Source organism: Sprattus sprattus (genome assembly GCF_963457725.1).
Source record: "Sprattus sprattus genome assembly, chromosome: 9".
Classification (NCBI taxonomy): Eukaryota; Metazoa; Chordata; class Actinopteri; order Clupeiformes; family Clupeidae; genus Sprattus; species Sprattus sprattus.
The window spans coordinates 27,500,282-27,518,227 of record NC_137928.1 but is presented as its reverse complement, the minus strand read 5'-3'; the positions used below and the strand labels follow the sequence as shown (position 1 = coordinate 27,518,227).

The window sequence follows — 17,946 nt, the reverse complement described above, 5'->3', positions numbered from 1 at the left end:
GGTGCGATCAACAGCCTTCTGTAGGGACTGGGGGATAAGTTGAGAGACCAGTGGAGGTAACTTCTATGGCACTGGGACTTAAGACTGTCTGTGGAGAGTATGGGGGTCTACAGGGTTTGTGAATTGACCCATATTGTGTGTGTGTGTGTGTGTGTGTGTGTGTGTGTCTACAGAGGGATGAAGCGCAGAGTCAAACATTTAAGGAGTAGAAAGAAGGATTGGCCGACTGATAACTCGAGGTTGTACATTTGACTGCCCAGAAGACACCATGTCACAGTGTGATGTTGAGTTGCACACAGCACAGAGGGAGGGCTATCTGCCAGGTACTTGGAGCCTTGTGTAAGGTGGATGTCAGCATGTCGCCCCTGCTCCCATATGAGAGTATGCATCGTAAACCCTCTAGATCAAGCTTATACACACACTTCCTGTTCTCCTGTAAGGAAATGTTGCTTTTCAAACACTAACTTCATCTAAAAAAATTAAATGTATATGGAGCAATAACAGAAGAGCATGTGAACTCCATTAAGTTCACTCCTGTAAGAGAGCATGTGAACTCCAGGAACATTAAGTTCACTCCTGTAAGAGAGCATGTGAACTCCAGGAACATTAAGTTCACTCCTGTAAGAGAGCATGTGAACTCCAGGAACATTAAGTTCACTCCTGTAAGAGAGCATGTCATGCTCTACAGAAAGGGCTTGGGGAACACGCTGAACACATAACATCCTGTTTTGTCTGGTGGAGACAGACAGCCAACAGTGGCCATGAATGAGATCAACATAGAGGACCCCAGATGGGCTCCCCTCAGCTGCCCAGACAGGCTCTCTCCTGCCCCCTGCTGCCTGGGGGAGGCACTGTCTCTTAGGGCTGACTAACGTTTTTGACCTACACCCTCATTAATTCAGAGTTTCTAAATTATGTAGCGGAGTGATGGGCCTGAGCCATGACAAATTAATGTGTGTGAATGTGTGTGTGTAGTTCATGACCATGTGTGTATACACACGTGTCTTATCTAATAAATATGAGACTTTGACCTTTAGGAATTTTAAAGCCATCTCTCATTGCAGGCTGATATATGGTGTGAAAAATTGCATATATATGAGTTATGGGTTCCACCTTAATTGAGTTTTCAGGCTAAGATAATTAGCCTTAATTATCCTCCACCTCAAAGGCTCTAGATGTTCTTTCCCCTCCCCCTAGCCTCACGATTTGATTGCAATTCAAAGGGTAACAATTTAATTATGAAACGATTCTCAATGCATCACAATGAAGCTTGCTTGGAATGATTTGTTTACATTAACTGTATTTGAGACTCTAAGGAGCATGTAAAGTTACACAGTGTGTATTGCCAGTGCTATCTGTAAATTAATTATTGAATTATGCTTGCTTTCATATTATTTAAATATGTTGTTTAAAAATATATATTATTGCATTTTTTACCTGCATCAATGCAAAATCTTTCATGCTAGCATCACGATGCATTGATGCAAAGATGACTTTCCCCAGCCCCCGCCAAAAAAAGAAAGAAAGAAAAGGATCCATCTCAAAATATCGACCATCTGTCCAATGTGGAAAGTGCTTCTCCTGCAATTGTTTTTGGAGGAAAACAGCAGGCGCTCATTTGAGATGGTGATGCAGCCACATTAAATAATCTGTGCCTTCCAATCGCTAGACTGGGATCTGTGGGCATTGCTAATGCTAATTGCTAAACCCAGGCAATCTTGGAGGTGAGGGTGAGGTGCGGGGAGAGAAGGGGGAAGGAGGGAGGGAGGGGCTTACTTTCTGAGATGCTCATGCTCCTTCAGAAACAGCTCTGTCCTTCTGTTGTTCACTCCGGAACCACTCTTGTATGTCCTGCAGGGAGAAGAGAAGAAGCAAGCCAATTTAGATACATGGAAGGAAATATGTGATGGCACACAGCCAGACACACACACACACACACACACACACACACACACACACACACACACACACACACACACACACCTCTCTCTTGAGCTTGGGGATAAAGATTTCTCCTTCATTGAAATGCTTGTGCAATCTCTGAGGAGGACTGGGAAAGATTATGTGAATTACAATGGGAATCCACATGCTCAACTATGTGGCGAGAATTTTGTTGAAAAAAGGTTTTTTATCACGCCCCTACAAAAACGTTGTTGGAGATTATGTGGATTGAATGAAGCCAATCACCTCCATGTTTTCTGGGAATGCCCAATTTTAGTTCCATACTGGCGGGAGATTCATAAAAATTTGGAAGCTATTTTTGAGGTTGACATCCCCTTTAAGTTTGACACCCTTTACCTGGGGAATATTCCATTTGAGATGTGGAACAGTGATGCTAGGAAACTGATACTTCTGGTGGCAAGTAAAAAAGCTATCACAAGAAAAGGGTTAAAATTAGAACCACCTACAGTGGATGAATGGATAGATATAATCCATGATATTTATATAATGGAAAAGCTGTCTTTCTCACTTAGAATTCAGAAAGAAAAATTTCTTTGGATCTGGACTAGATGGACTGAGTATGTTAAACCTATACGGTCAGATTTTTTTTTAATTGTTAAAAGAACATAATAATATGATGTATTTTAATAATTTGAACTCTATTTGTATTCTAATCTTTGCGATATGTAATGTGAAAGCTACCCATGTTTGTGTGTGTGTTTTTATTTGTATTTTCTATTTTTATTTTTTTCATTTATTTTTTATTTTTAATAAGGTAAACCTTTGGTCAGCAAAGAATTGACAGATATTTTCAAGTTCAAAATTATATATTTGGCTTAGAAATGTGTAATGAACGTGTATTTTTCAAAGTATTGAAGATATTTTAAATGTGTCATGTTTGATTGTACTCTTGTCAATATCCAGATGACAAAAAAAATCAAAAAATGCTTGTGCAGGCTGAGAAAGCAAGGAGCTTTATGAGATGAGGCAGTCTCATTCAATTTAAACTATCTCTTTCTCACTCACTCACATTGAACAAGAGCAGTGGCGCGGGAAGGGGGGTGCTGAGGGTGCTGCAGCACCCCCTAGCTCCAGGCAGGGAAAAATAAATAAAGCTCTTACAAATTTGTATGTATTAAATATATATTAAAACGGTTTAACTCATATTTTTGCTTTGGGGAAGAAAATGATTGTTAAACAAATGGGTTTGCTAGTTTTTAGTTATCACAGGTATGCATGGAGATCTTGCTATGAGGTTCACGTGTGTGTGCTGAAGTTGGCACTGTAACGGATGAAGAAAACCGTAGACCAACTTGGATTTTTTTTAGGCAAAAATGCGACGAGTTAGAAGATGGAGATGCTGCAGCACCTTCTTCTACTTTCCACTCACGCATAACTGTCGCAATGACTAGCAATAAGCAGAAACATATTTTGGAGTTGTTATCGAGGAGCATAGTTATGATAAGTTAAATTAGCGATGAACAGTCAATGACGTAAACAACGACGAAGACAGAGTAAATCGTTGGCCACAGGCTATTCTGTTCAAAGGCTACATTTTAGGCTAATAGTTTATGTACTTTATCTGAGGGTATCTAAAGATAAAGGAGCAAATTAACATAGACCAAACTTTCGATTGCTTTATTGTGGATTCACAGGAGTTGTTAATGTTAATGACGTTTATAGTTTATGCCGAGATCTGGAACAGGCCACATAATCGATCGTGTTATATGTTTTGTTGTTGTATGTTTTGGATTTGTTCACATGTTAAGATTCTCGTTGGACAGCACCCCCGGCATGAAAGAGGTTCCAGCGCGCCTGAACAAGAGGATACAGAATATATACATATAAACAAATCAAGGACATTCTCCCATAAACAGCCCCATCCGGGAAAAATAGTACAACAGACACAAAGTGAACAACTCTTCTTCTGACGCAGTTAGTAGAAAACGCAAGGGGCTTAGTTTTGCAGTATTTGCCTGGCTGCTCTCTGTGGGAAAAGCTGTTTCTGTTCGTGGGTGTGTGTGTGTGCAGGGGTTGGGCTCACCACAGAAAAGCTTTTTCCTGTGAATAATGAATGAGTGCTGAGAATGGGAAGAGCTAAGCCCTTCTGCAGGAGTTAATCAGGGGACGACAGACGAAAGCAACCCCCCACTGCGTTAACCAGCATGTCCATCAGAGAACATCTCCAGACAGACGGACGGTTTTAATGTCGTCTAGATGTTCATTTGTGTGTGTATGTGTACATGTGTGTGTGTTGGGGGGTGACGGCAGATGACGACCAGTATGGTGCAACTGTGTTGAAATCGCCTGTGCCTGTGCCTGTGCCTGTGCCTGTGCCTGTGCCTGTGCCTGTGCCTGTGCCTGTGCCTGTGCCTGTGCCTGTGCCTGTGCCTGTGCCTGTGCCTGTGCCTGTGCCTGTGCCTGTGCCTGTGCCTCTCTCAGTGTGTATGCATGTACATTTGTAGCCTTTATCTGGAGAGGGTATGCTTGCCCGCCTGTCTCCCAGGTCTAATCAGCCATCTGGAAGCTCTAAACTGAAATGACAGCTGACCTCCTCGTCTTAACCATCCCTCTAAAGGGCACAGCTCTGCATCACCTGTGGGGGGTCAGGCAACACTGCAAAGTGGCATTTTCAGGTGCGGAACACGCACTGCTGTGATCTGTCTGTTCCGTTGGGGGTGGCAGGACAGGCAGGCGTGCGTGCATGAGTGTCAGAGGGAGCATGGGTGTGTCCTGCGGAAGTGTGCCCATGAACACCTCTGCCTCTGACTGGGAGCTCTGCATGCTGTATGTAAAAAGACACATGTAACCGGAAGGGCGTCTGAGGATGAAGTGACAAGCAGTGGAGCTTTAACAATGAAGCGACACATCAAAGACTGACCTAAAAAGAAAGGTGCGATAGCGACACCTAGTGGTGAAGGAGAGGAACAACAAGGGAAATTTCTGTCGCATTTTCATATGGATCTTTCTCTGAAGCATGCTTAGGGGCAATGCTTTTGGACAAACAACGACCAAATGCTGTTTAATTGAGGACAGAAAACTACCACTCAGGATACAGCCTACTGGCATAAGACAAAAAGCCAACAAATTCACAAGATGGCCTTGTGATTACTATCTAAACTAGATGTGACTTAGTTTTTAACATAAGTAACTAGCACCCACTGTCTGGTAAACAACAGAAGCACACCCACACCCACACCCACACCAGAGTGTTGGCGTGTCATTCACTGATCAGGGACCTGACATTAGTACACATTAGTGGAGGCCAGAGAGAGAACACTGAGTCACGTACATGAGGCAAAGATCAATAGCGCTCAGACGTAAGCTTAGGTACACTTAGGTCTATGTAGGTATTTCATTAGGGCAAGCGGTCGGCCCCACAGGCCTTCATTCCATAACAAAAGCAGCAAAGCCTACGCCAGAATTCCATATGCCAATGGATCCACTCTCTACTAATTAGTAGGGAAGATCCAAAGGAGTCATTAGTGTCATTACTGTTATGTTGGGAAGTGGATGGGTCAATACCAGCACAATTTCAATTCCTGATGCTGGTTAAGATTAGGACCAACATGCCAATGCCTCCCATGACATGTGCCTGTAACACATTTCCCTCACTCGCTGACAGGAGGAGTTTTAACACTGAACAGCTATTTCTGATTGATTTTTCTGTGCAGGGAGCTTCCACAGCAACAGACACACAGTCAAGGACTCGTCTGAAGGACACTCTGTACGTGCCACCAAACTGGAGCAAAACAGACAAAGGGAACATGGAGAGAGAGAGAGAGAGAGAGAGAATGTGTACTGCACTGTAGACAACACAAGGTTCTTGAAAACATTGAAAAAAAAGAAGCTCAGAGAAAAAATTATGAGTGACCACAGCAACAAAAATGTACAGAAAGTGATGGCTTTTAAAACAAACAAACAAAACAAAAAACAGTAAACATCTTAATATGAGACTGAAGGTGCAGTATGTTGTTTGTGTGCTTATCACACAGGGGCAAGTATGTTGTGTTAAAGAGGTAGCCCGTATGAAGCAGCGAAAGAAAATCTGATGGTATGAAAGTACAGAATGTACGGACTGAAATTAGCTCTCTACCAGCACAAGTGACATAACTAGGGTTGGGTACCGAGAACCAGTACCAATATGGCACCGGTTCCATACAACCGGTACCTACCCGGACCGAAATGTCACGCAGATTTTGGTGCTTCCTTTCGGTACCTGAGCCAATTGAAATAAATAACAGCAACAAATCATGCAACTAAATCAACAAAAGTTACGTAAAATGTTACGTAAAATGTCTTATAAACAGTGTTTATTTCAGGCTGCAAACATGAAACACGGAGGCTGGTTCCAAAACAGTAGAAAACTAGCGACAGCTAACTAGTAGTAACGGTAGTGGCGTAAGTATGATCTGTATGAATTATTTTGTTGCTAGGTTGCAAGCACAAACAGAACTAGCCATCAACCTTTTAATTAACAGAGAAAAATCGAAAGGTAAACGGTCAAAAGTGTTGATATATTTAGGCCAAAAAGATTCAAACACCACGACGTGCAGCAAATGCAACAAAACAATTGCGTGTGTAACGAGGGGAGAAGGAAAAAGTCAATGGCAGATCAGCCAGAAATTATCCAAGTCTCTAAAAGAGGCAGTACACATTTACCGATATCGGTACCGATATCGGATAAAACCCAAACGATACCCATCACTAGACATAACACAATTGCATTTTGTCGGTTAAAATAGCATTGGGGTCCTACTTTTACATTTCTGTAAAGCCAAACAATAGGCAGGTACTCAGTTAGATCTACAGGTTAAGGAATGATCAGCATGCAAGCCAAAGTATTCTACATCAGCGGCCTTTAGAGATCCTGTCTGAGTAAGCATGCGTAAGTGTGACGTCTGATTTTTACTACCTTCTTTTTACAGTGGGTCGTATGAAAGAAGGGCATGGCTACTTTGCTGAGGACAAGGAATGTGTTCAGGATAGCTTTTGGAATCAGCCCAAACAAGTGCCACAAGGATGTTTACAGTTACTGGGGGATGGGAAAGTATGCTGCTACAGCAAGCAGTGAGGATTTAATCTGGGGGAAATGCTGTGATTTACAGCAACAGTGTAGAGGGCAGTTTGGAATCACAGTAATTATTCACAAACAACACTGTGGATTTCTGCCAAGGTGCTTTGGTGATGCATCTTGGATCAAGTAGTCATTAACAACCAGAGCAGTCATGGTCTGGCACCTTTTCCAGATTTTACATTTCTTTCTGGGAGAGACTCACACTCTCAACTCTCTCTCACTCACTTATTCTTTCAATATCAGATATTCCAGTGTGTCTATTGTCACTCTTCTCTAGCCTCTGATGACTGGATTACAGCAAGTCAATAAAAACAAAACTTCACAAGGTGTGAACAAAGAAGAAGGGGTCTCTCATCATCAAGTGACACACACTTATGACCAATGACTAATCAAGAAAAAGGCTCAATACCTTATTGCAGAAGAAAGGTTCAATACATTACAGGCTGATGGTGAGTGCATCACTCAATCCACTAACTTCAAGCATGACTGCCATACCTCAGTCAGTACGTTTACATGATGGCATTTATCCGATAATGGCTTAAGTCGGGGTTTGCTATCCTTGGGGGGCAACTGCTATTATCTCACAGTACATGGCAGTGAAAAATCAAGATCTTGGTCGGGTCTGTTCAAATCAAATGTGGAATGTTTACAACGGGCACCTGCTACCGTTGATACAGTAAATAAGTTGTGAAATGAAACAAAAACACATCACAGTTAAAGTTGTATTAGTATTAGTGCTGTCAGTTTAACGCGTAATTAACGGCGTTAACGCGAACCCATTTTAACGCCGATAATTTTTTTATCGCGCGATTAACGCATTTTTTTTTTTTTTTAGATTAACGTTATTTTGCCCTCCCAAACTTTGTAGTAGGCTAACGTCACGTTTGAGTGAATGATGAGCGCGATACAGCGAAATGGATGATAAACAGCTTCTGAATAGAAAGTTTACCTTTAAAAGTTGTGTTGTGCAAAAGAAGCGAGCTTCACTGTTGTCTGAAAATGTCAACAGGCAGCTGGCAGCAAAAAATATTAAGCCATGGTTTAACTGCACTATAGGCTGAGTCCTTGTTTATCTTAAAAGTGCACTTTAGCTATAATTTTATTTTGTACCGCCCTGTTTAGCAATGTTGTTTTTCAATAAAATAAAACATCGCTTAAAGCAAGCCAATCCACTTTTCCATGTTGATAACAGCATTAAAATAAAATAAAAATGATGGAAAAAAATGATTGAAGGGGCATTTAGAATAGGTAAAATTTGCGATCGCGATTAATTTTGATTAATTTAATCGCGATTAATTTTAAGTTAACTATGACAAAAATGCGATTAATCGCGATTAAATATTTTAATCGTTTGACAGCACTAATTAGTATTGATTGATTCACATCGATATGAATGGATGACGTGACTAACAAGTGGTGGAAAAGTAATATGAAAATATTTGTTCAGTGATTTAGCGCGTTCTGTCCAAAACAGTCGCAGTCAACGTTTTTCTAATGTCAACACATTGGTAGAGGCTACCACATAACTATCATCTGAAATATCACGGTATGTCGCAACAAACCTTTGATCTAAACAGAATATTCAGTATGGAATGGGAATAGATCAGAGCAGTATCTTTTATCGCGTTTGACACATATGCCCTGATTGCTGTGTGCAGGTGAAGTTTCCTGTGAAAATGGGATAGTATTTCTCTCCATGAATTTGCGGTCATGTGAACGTCCTTATACGTGTTTAAGGAGGGGCTATAAAGGTGCTCATATCTATCCGGCCCTCTTGTGTTATGTTTGTTCATAATCAACAAGAATAAGCTTGTGAGACAGTCTGCAGGATATTCATAAAAAACGTGCCATTAGTATCAGTGGCGGTTTTAGACACGGGCGAACCCGGGCAGCCGCCTGGGGCGGCACTTTTTCATGACACGTGGGGGGCGGCTCGAGCACTTAAAAAAAAAAAAAAAAATCATCTGGTTTTCTATTATCTATAGATCATATCACTGTGTGGGGAATTGGCAAATTGGCGCCCCCTGCGGCTGCAGGTACCCCTGCTCCCTAAGAAGGTGCCTTGCATAGATCCTGTGTGAGGGGGCGCGGGGGACAGTTTACCTCTGGGTCTCCCAAATGGAACTTGTTAGGTTGAAATTTCCCTCTGCTAAAGTAATAAACTCATTATTCACATTTTTGTCATTGTGAGTACCGTCTTACTTTCACCACTGATGCTATGCTAGGCTTAGGCAAGTTATCTCTGGTTAAAACTAGCTAACGATAGCTATTCGCTAGCTAGCTAGACAGTTATCGTTATGGTGTTAATTATCGGACTGTGTATGTTTTCGGCAAACGTTCACGTTGTCATCTTAATCCATTAGCTACTAAAATGAGCACATTGATTGTTAAACCATTATTAAACTTAGCATTTTGATTGTTTAACAGAATGGCCGATGTTTGACACAGTCAGATAACTGACCTAGCAGCTACGCTAGGACACTGCCCTGTCAGGTCTACATCTCAGTGCCTCTCTCCAGATGAGTTTTAAATTAACTAAAGGCAAATTAATGTAATCTTTCCCTGCGGTGCATGAACAATGATGGTATGGGATGTTGTCATCTGCAATCGTGATGTGCTTGAGATGCATTCTCCTTGTTGCAATGAGATCTGTAAATTCTTGCCTCCAATTTAAGCTTGTCATCCATCATATCTAGTTTTACATTTTGAACATATCCCTCCATTGCATAATGAAGTCCCTTTTGAAGGCTTCTAGACGCATTCAGGTCCTTCTGTCTCAAAAAGTTGCCTAGAGCCTCTTGGGATATCATCTTGACACTGATAGCTGCTTTTGAGCGCTCGGAGGGGGTCTCGCCCGGGGCGTAATTCCATGTAACACCGCCACTTAGTATGAACAGTAGAGACCATAGACATATACATGTCTCTGGTTGAGACAAAACTTTTCTGTTAGCCATTTCTGATATGCAGTTCTTATTTAGATACTAAAGTTAGCTTTGTTTATTGTCTCCATGGTAATAGGAGCCGTCAGAATAATTCGCTTTTCTGTTGGCCATTTCTGATATGCAGCACATGAGGGCAAAGAAAATGGTCCATGGTCTTGATCATTTAGATTTCGTTTCAGTATTTCAAAGTGAATGAGATGTGGAGCACAAGAACAGTATCTAGCATCTAGCAGCGATTATCATATCATAGACATATATGTAGGGATGGGTATCGTTTGGGTTTTTTCCGATACCGGTACATAACCGATACTTTTAAAACGATACCGGTGCCTAAACGGTGCCAGAACCGATACTTTTTTTTTTTTTTTAATTAAAGACATTAGGCTTATTTATTGCCAAGGCAAATAGTTTTCTTTAAATTTAACAATATATTAACTGTTTGAGGTATACTATAAATAAAAATAAATACAAAACACTTGGCTTCAAACCTTTTAACTTCAAACTATGAACAATATATTAACTTATAACAACTGTTTACAGTATACTTAAATAAATATAAATAAATACATAACAAACTCTGTACACACACTTCACACTTCAGTAATACTTTTGCAGAAATATGAGCATGTTTGCCTTCAGAGTAAAACAAATATTAATTAGTTTGCATTTATTTAAACCCACTGGTTTCGTGAATGTGTACTGCCCCTTTAAAAGTTTAGCTTCAGGGCCTCTTGAGTTCTCTCCCCCATTTACACGCAATTTTGTTGTTGCATATGCTGCACGTCGCGTTGTTTGAATCTTTTTGTGCGAAATACAGCCACACTTTTGATCGTTTACCTTTCGACATTTTCTCCGTTATATTGATGGCTAGCTCTGTTTGTGCTTGCTCTGTGCAAGGCTGCCTGCTCTTCGCTGTCAGACTGTTGCAATGTTATTGTAGCGTCCAAGTTAGTGCTCTCTTAAGAACTCCCATTGAGAAGGAATATCTTTGGATGAGACGGTAGCTCTCCGTTTATTAAAGCGTATCCAACTTCTGCTTAGAACAACCACACTTATCTTGAAACCGAAACCACATGCAAGTCAACCCATTACCATGGCAACTCCTCAACACAAATCCCGTTTCCACTAGTCCCATACGGAATGCAGCGTGAGCGACACAGGCGAGAGTCTATATTGGGAGATGGAGCAGTTTTATATGTGCCCCACGAAATCTGTTATCAACACAAACAAGTATACAGATCGTACTCAGAAAGATCTACGCCACTAACGTTAATTCTCGTTAGCTATCGCTAGTTTTGTTAAATTATAAAAATTTGAATTAAAAAAAAAAAAAAAAAAAAAATGATCTGCTCAGGCACCGAAAGGAAGCACCGAAATCTGCGTTGCATTTCGGTCCGGGTAGGTATCTGTTGTATGGAACCGGTGCCGTATTGGTACCGGTTCTCTGTACCCAACCCTACATATATGATGCATGTATATCTATGGACGGGATGTCAAGCATGCGCAAAGACGTAATCTCCAGTTGATTCTCTGATTTCAAAAGTTACATATGCGCACGTACTCCGATAAACAACTAACTCCGATTGAGTTATCTAGGGGTGTAATTCGGACTTTAGTCGGAGATAAAAAAATCCAGATATTTGGAGTTACATGAAATGGATCTTCGATTTAAATCGGATAAAGCCAGAAATTCAGAAACATGTAACCACAGTGACTGATGCTGACTGGTTTTACGTCATGCCTTGCCCTGCACCTCTGAATAAAACAAGGATGATTTCCTGTACTAATTAGATCAAAGGGTTGAGGCGTGGAAGGCATTGGTTGAGACGAGTTTGGAGACCTAGATTTTCTCTAGGGCCTGGTGTGTGAGATGTGGGGGTTGGTGTAAGTCATAACATCAACAAGGGCTTGATGTTAACTGAAGACAATGTCCATTTCCATCACCACAAACTAACCCAAAGACGATCTAACAATCACCAAAAGCAGGGCCGGAGTGGGGCCACTTTTCAGCCCGGGAATTTCAGGCCCATGACCGGCCCACTTTTTCCATGGTAGCGGAAATTGGATAAATGAAGCAACAGTTCAGCTCTTACTATTCTGATTTTTCTTTTTATTAATACCATGGTTCAACAAATAATGTAAAAGTTAAATAAAAATCCACTTAAACTGAGAAGTCAACAAAAAATATTCCGCTATTCCACAAGGATAGGTTGATAATTAACAAAAGCAGAAATAAATAAATAAAGCATTTGAAACCTATCCCACTCTTCAACAACGAGGATATTGATCCAATGTTTACAGTTCAACTCACAGTACAGTAAACAGTTACATTGGGAATAGCACCAACAGCATCTACAGCATCAGTAACCGCCTAAGAATTGCACTGGTTTCAGCCACTTTATCTATAACTGTGTCACTGCTTCTAGACATGAGGATTTCCTTTTAACATGAAATCCTCCAAGTTCTCCTGACTCAATGAGCTTCAAAGCCTATTCTTCACAAATGTTAGGGTTTGGAAAGCTTCTCTCACATGCAACCTGTGTGATGGACAAAGTCAACCCAAACTTATATGCTTACCTAATGACATGATAAGCATCTGTGAGGAGGTTGTACAGTGAGAGTATTAAATGGGCACAAATGGCACAGTTTTTGCAGGAGGAACAGGTCCTGCTTTCAAGCTCCATCTCTGGTTCTTCCATATATGGTAGTCCGCCACTATTCTCCTGACCTTCCTGTGCCATCTCACTAGCCTACATGCCCTGACAGTACAACCTTCAAAAGAGGACTTTTTCAGTCTCTCCCACTGGTATGCCAGGCTAGACAGCTCCGTTTGTAATGTGCTAACAGTAACTCTGTAATCAAACGTAAGCAGACATTTGCTGATTTCCTGGAGTGCTGAGTTAGGGAGCCCATCTATCTTTATTTCAGGAATGTTTTTAGGGTCAAGACAAGCCAAATCTAAGGCAAGTTTTGCATTTGCTGAAAACCTCCTATCCATGCTACCTGCCAGTGTCCAGAATATCATTATGGACATTCACTTCAAAAGCAACATCAGATGAGACAACTGGTTCATCATCTAAAATCTCCCCTGTCATTCTTTTCTTTCATCATTTATCCAATTTCTGTCATATACTGCTCTTTCTTACATTAAATAACTTTAATTCATATTGTTTATTTGGTTAACCTCTCCACCTGTCCCTGTAGTCATGGCCTCCTCATTGCACATTTCGTGCTCATCATTTTCAGCAGGAGTCATTTTACCATGTATTGGGTGATTATAAAAAGGCTAATATTTCAATTAAATGTAATATTTTGCTTGCGAATAGGTTTACAACGCTACAACGATATTAACCAACGCTACAATGCTAGCCGAATATTTACGTTGCTAATCATTAGGCCTATGTCTCTCTTTACCAGTTGCCACTTGTGTTTTTACCTCTTGAAAATAAATCGGTAAACTTGGCACATTTGGCAGCATCCTCCTCCATTGCCTTTCTTTATTTCAAACTGGCTTTTTCAGCCCCTCCTATGGCCTTTTCCTCCCATCCATCCTCCCTGCCTCGTATCGTTGCGTTTGGGCCGGCCCAGCAGCAGTCTAATGAGAGAACTTTTTGGAAAAGACGGGCTGTGGACCCAACCAACTCTATTTGGGAGGGGAGAACTTCCTCGCATGGTACAACCCATGCAGAGGCTGCGGTGTCAGAATGTGACACGTGTTTAGCCTACTTTAAGAGAAGATGAACGAACATGACAAATGTCAAAAAATTAAATTCTCGACCGGCCCAGAAGTGAAGCGGCCCATCGGGAAAGCTCCCGATTCTCCCGATTACCCACCCCGGGCCTGACCAAAAGCATAATGATCCCCGTGAAATTTGTGAAAAGGACACAGCAGGCAACTGCCTTATGCCTTATTTACCAACATTTCTAAGAGAGGCCATTTGCAATAGACAGGACTTTGTCATGCCAAGTTCCTCTAACAACGATGTTCAACATCAGCATGTTCTCATACAACGTCAAATACTCAGGCTCGAATACTCAAGCCAATTCTTAGGAAGAAGGTACTGGTTGACAAACAAAAACATTTTATTGAGTAGCAACAGAATATAGCTGACAACTGTTTAGTCTGAACTCAACCGTATGGACTGGGATGTCCGTGTATATGTTGAGGCACTATGTAAAGTCCAGGTTTCCATTTGAAAGTCCTGACCATCAATAGAAACATTTTTGATGACAAAGACCTCAACAGCGTTCACTGCCACCAACAAAATAACATTTCAAGATTCAGGGTACCTCACCTGTATAAAATCACTGCTTGTGAACACTGTAAGCTGATTTCAACACAATTAAGATGATTTCAGATACTCACTCAATGTCCTTTCTGACAGATCCCAGTAGATCCTCCCTTTCTCTGATCGCCAGAAAGTTGGATTTAGTTTTGTGAAATTCATGAGTGTAATCCTAGAAAGCCCAGATAAGGGAGAGTCATGGTCTTTTCCCATAGTAAAAGAAAACACAGACTGTAATCCAGCACCATCCTTCAGTGTTCATGGCTTCATGGTTCACCACTTTGGTGGGATGCCTACTAATTCTCCCTAACAAGGATAACATTCTGTGGTGGAAACAGCAAAAGAAAACTTCTGATGCCCATATTTTTTTAATTCAATGAACTTCATTAGTAATCAATTACAATGAGTCCCCATGGATCAGGTCCTCTAGACATACCATTACTATTAGAGAAAAACTGTAGCACTAAACATTTTCATATCCATTTCACACAGATTCCACAGAGCTGTGTCAGACCTCCAGTCAAGTTCTACATCTCTGTATTATGTGGACCCTGGTATTTTGACCAGAACTGCTACAGTGCTCAAAGGGATCCAGTAGTTTGACAGAGGCAGACAGCGAAGAAGCCTCTGAGAGGGGGTCCACCTCACCTGATGGATGTCTCTGTGTCGCTGGAGCGTGTGCATCAGGGCAGCATTGAGGGATGTGACGCCTGGCGTGCTGCTGTACTCCGCCATCTTATCATTTATACCCGTGAGCTGAGAAAGAGAGAAAAAAGGGAAAGAGTTGGAAGGTCAGAAGACAAAATGGAAACAGTTGTGTGAAATAAAGGCTGGCAGTAAAAAGGCCTAGGTGACTAGAGTTCTAGGTGAATGGGATGCAGGAATCTTACTTTTGCCAGTAGCTGCTCAATCTCAACAGACATGGCCTCAAACATCCTATCCTGGGTGGAGTTGTTGAGGAGTGGAGTTGTGTCCGAACTTAACGCAGAGAAAAAAATAATGGACTAAGTTAAAACAGTTATGTCAAATCACATTAAAAGTTATTCATGTTTAAGACACAGAGGACAGTCTCATAACTACATGAAAATAAAGTGTTGCACACAACATGGATGTCTTTAGCCTCTTTGAGAGAATGCACACAAGCCTACCTGTCTCCTCGACGCCCATCCCTGGAGCTGCTATAACTGGTGCACAGCTTACTGAAGGAAACCAGTTTCAGATCAAGCTCGTTCTCCAGCTGTCGGGCCTGCTTTCGCAGATCTGAAACACATCAGCATAATCTTCTCTGACTACAAGTAGTACACAATTGACTAGTTCTCAACTTACAATGCAAAAGCTTTGAACACATTCTTATCTGTTTAGAGTATACTATTATTGTGCAATATATTGTTGTTTTGACATAAAATCATTTTTGCGTAAAGGGAACTTCTATTTAAAATTGAACATGAAACATTCACTAGAAGCCAAAGACTAAAGTTGACTGTTATTTACACCAGTTAGTGATTGGCGAGCACTAACTTTAAGAGGCCATTTAGACGGAGCCGAGTTTGTCTGCGTCCGAAATGAACACAAATAGCCCTATCATTTAGACAAACACTCTCTATCCGCACACGGTATTTGCAACGATTCGAATCGGGGGTAGAAAGTGAGTAGATTTGAATCGGTACGGGGGCTAGTGTTCGTGTGCACGGATTCACGCAACCTGATGATGTCATTGTCCCACTTGATTGCATCGCGATCTCCAACCAATATAACAATTGTTGTCTCTCTACATCTCACTCATGGTGTGTCTCGCACTCACTCTCATTAATCCAGCCTACTGATTTTTGTTTAGCCTCCTATCTTGATCTAATTATTTTTATTCAGACATTACATAACTTTTATGACCACAAATAGAAATTGGCCAGCGATTTAATTAGCTTTTTTGTTCATAAATGAATGTAGAATGGTCAGAGCAAAGCCTCATGGGAAATGGGATGACAGACATGACATGTTGCACTGTTCCAAACTCTTTAAATCAATAGAAAATAGAATTAATTTTCGCATAACCTATAGTCTGCACTGACCACTGATTTTATTAACCACCATAATGTATTACTGTGCAGATTAAATGTAGGCTATGTGGTTAGGCTAAACGTTGCTAATTGGAGCTTGAATGTCTTGTGTAATGTGTTTATCCGTGTGCTGTGCTCCTGTCTTTTCTTCTATGTTTTTTCACGTTTTTTTTCAGTTGTCTGTAGCAGTGCTAAAGCGCCACCAACAGGCGTGGGGTATGTACAACAGCCGGTTCATCCCAATCGGCTGGGTTCGTCCTTACGCAAATCTCTCGTTACCAGGCTCCATCCTTACGAAATTAAAAGATTCGATTCATGTGAAAAATTAACCCGATTCAGTGACTCTAGGCTCCGTGTAAATGGGGCCTAAGTGATGTGTGTATCAAGTAAGGGAGTTCTTGAGGTGAAGTAACATTCTTAATGATAGCAAGAAATTATGTCAAGACAGCAGCAGACATTTAACAGGACAGACTGAGAAAAATCACTCAAAGAAAGTAACACGTTACCATTCAACCTTAGCAGCTACCTGTCATCATTAAATAAGTTAAACTCGGAATATTAAAACTTTAGTTAATTAGCCACATTTGCTCGCCAATGAAGTTGCGTAACGTTATTCGAACAACTTAGCGATAGGATAGCTAGCAAATTTGACTAAGGTTACGATAGGGTTTCAAAAATACCTTAATTACTGGCTAACGTTAACTAACGTCACCCGGTTACTTCACAAAGCACTTTGTTAGCTACACAGCCAAAAGACATTACAACATACAGTTCAGTGACTGCTAAAGACAGGGTGAATAGAGTTAGTGACATAAACTGTCAAAACATTTAATAAAACACCTGTCTCACAAGACTACTTTCACTAAAACTAGATGGCATTTGCTATTATGTTACATCGGCTCCTGCTGTTGCTAACTGAGTCAATGCTATCTTGCTAGCCTCCAGTGTCGGGCTAACTAGCTCTTAGCATAGTCATCTAGCGCTGCTAAGCTTGAAATGCCTAGACAGATAGGATAGATAGCTAGCCAACTAGCTAGCCTACGACTGAAATTAAGCGACAGGCTTGAGTTACATTTTATTCGTTCAGAAATGCAAATGTCCTCAAACAACAACAACCAAGAGAGATAATTTGAACTTAAATAGCTCGTTACTTCACTATTTCATCCCTCGCAACGAAGTTGAATCTCTTTGCCACCTCACCTTCCCAGTAATTGCTGTTTCCCCCTGCCATCTTTGTTGTTCAACGTCACTGGCAGCGTGGAACACGGAAAAAAGGTTACAGCCATTCAACAGATTTGCCATGTGATACACAGCACCATCTTGCGTCTCGGAAGATAATGTCAAAGTGGCAACTGTACAATTCTCTCCGGTCTCCAGTACAGGTGCATCAAAAAAAATCGTGGAAAAGTTAATTTCCCCCCCCGTAATTTAATTACAGTGCATGAAATGCCCTGTATTGTTATTCCTAGGCATTTTCTTATTATTATTATTACAGTGCATGAAATGCCCTGTATTGTTATTCCTAGGCTTCTTCTTCTTCTTATTACAGTGCATGAAATGCCCTGTATTGTTATTCCTAGGCTTCTTCTTCTTCTTCTTCTTCTTCTTCTTCTTCTTATTCTTGTTACCTTTTTCTGCGATTAATT

At 41.0% G+C, this 17,946-nt stretch overlaps 1 protein-coding gene across 1 annotated transcript in view; it reads right to left on the bottom strand.

Annotated features, from left to right (window-relative positions):
• gosr1 (golgi SNAP receptor complex member 1) overlaps positions 1–17,533 on the bottom strand; it is a 46,831-nt gene extending 29,298 nt beyond the window's left edge. Inside the window, exons 1-6 of the mRNA XM_080844254.1 lie at positions 17,501–17,533; positions 15,395–15,506; positions 15,137–15,224; positions 14,895–15,002; positions 14,327–14,418; positions 1,777–1,851 (exon numbers count right to left, since the gene is read on the bottom strand). Of these exons, the coding sequence (XP_080700380.1) occupies positions 1,777–1,851; positions 14,327–14,418; positions 14,895–15,002; positions 15,137–15,224; positions 15,395–15,506; positions 17,501–17,531 (506 nt within the window). The 5' untranslated portion in view covers positions 17,532–17,533. The remainder of the gene's footprint in view (positions 1–1,776; positions 1,852–14,326; positions 14,419–14,894; positions 15,003–15,136; positions 15,225–15,394; positions 15,507–17,500) is intronic.
• Between the last annotated feature and the right edge of the window lie 413 nt (positions 17,534–17,946).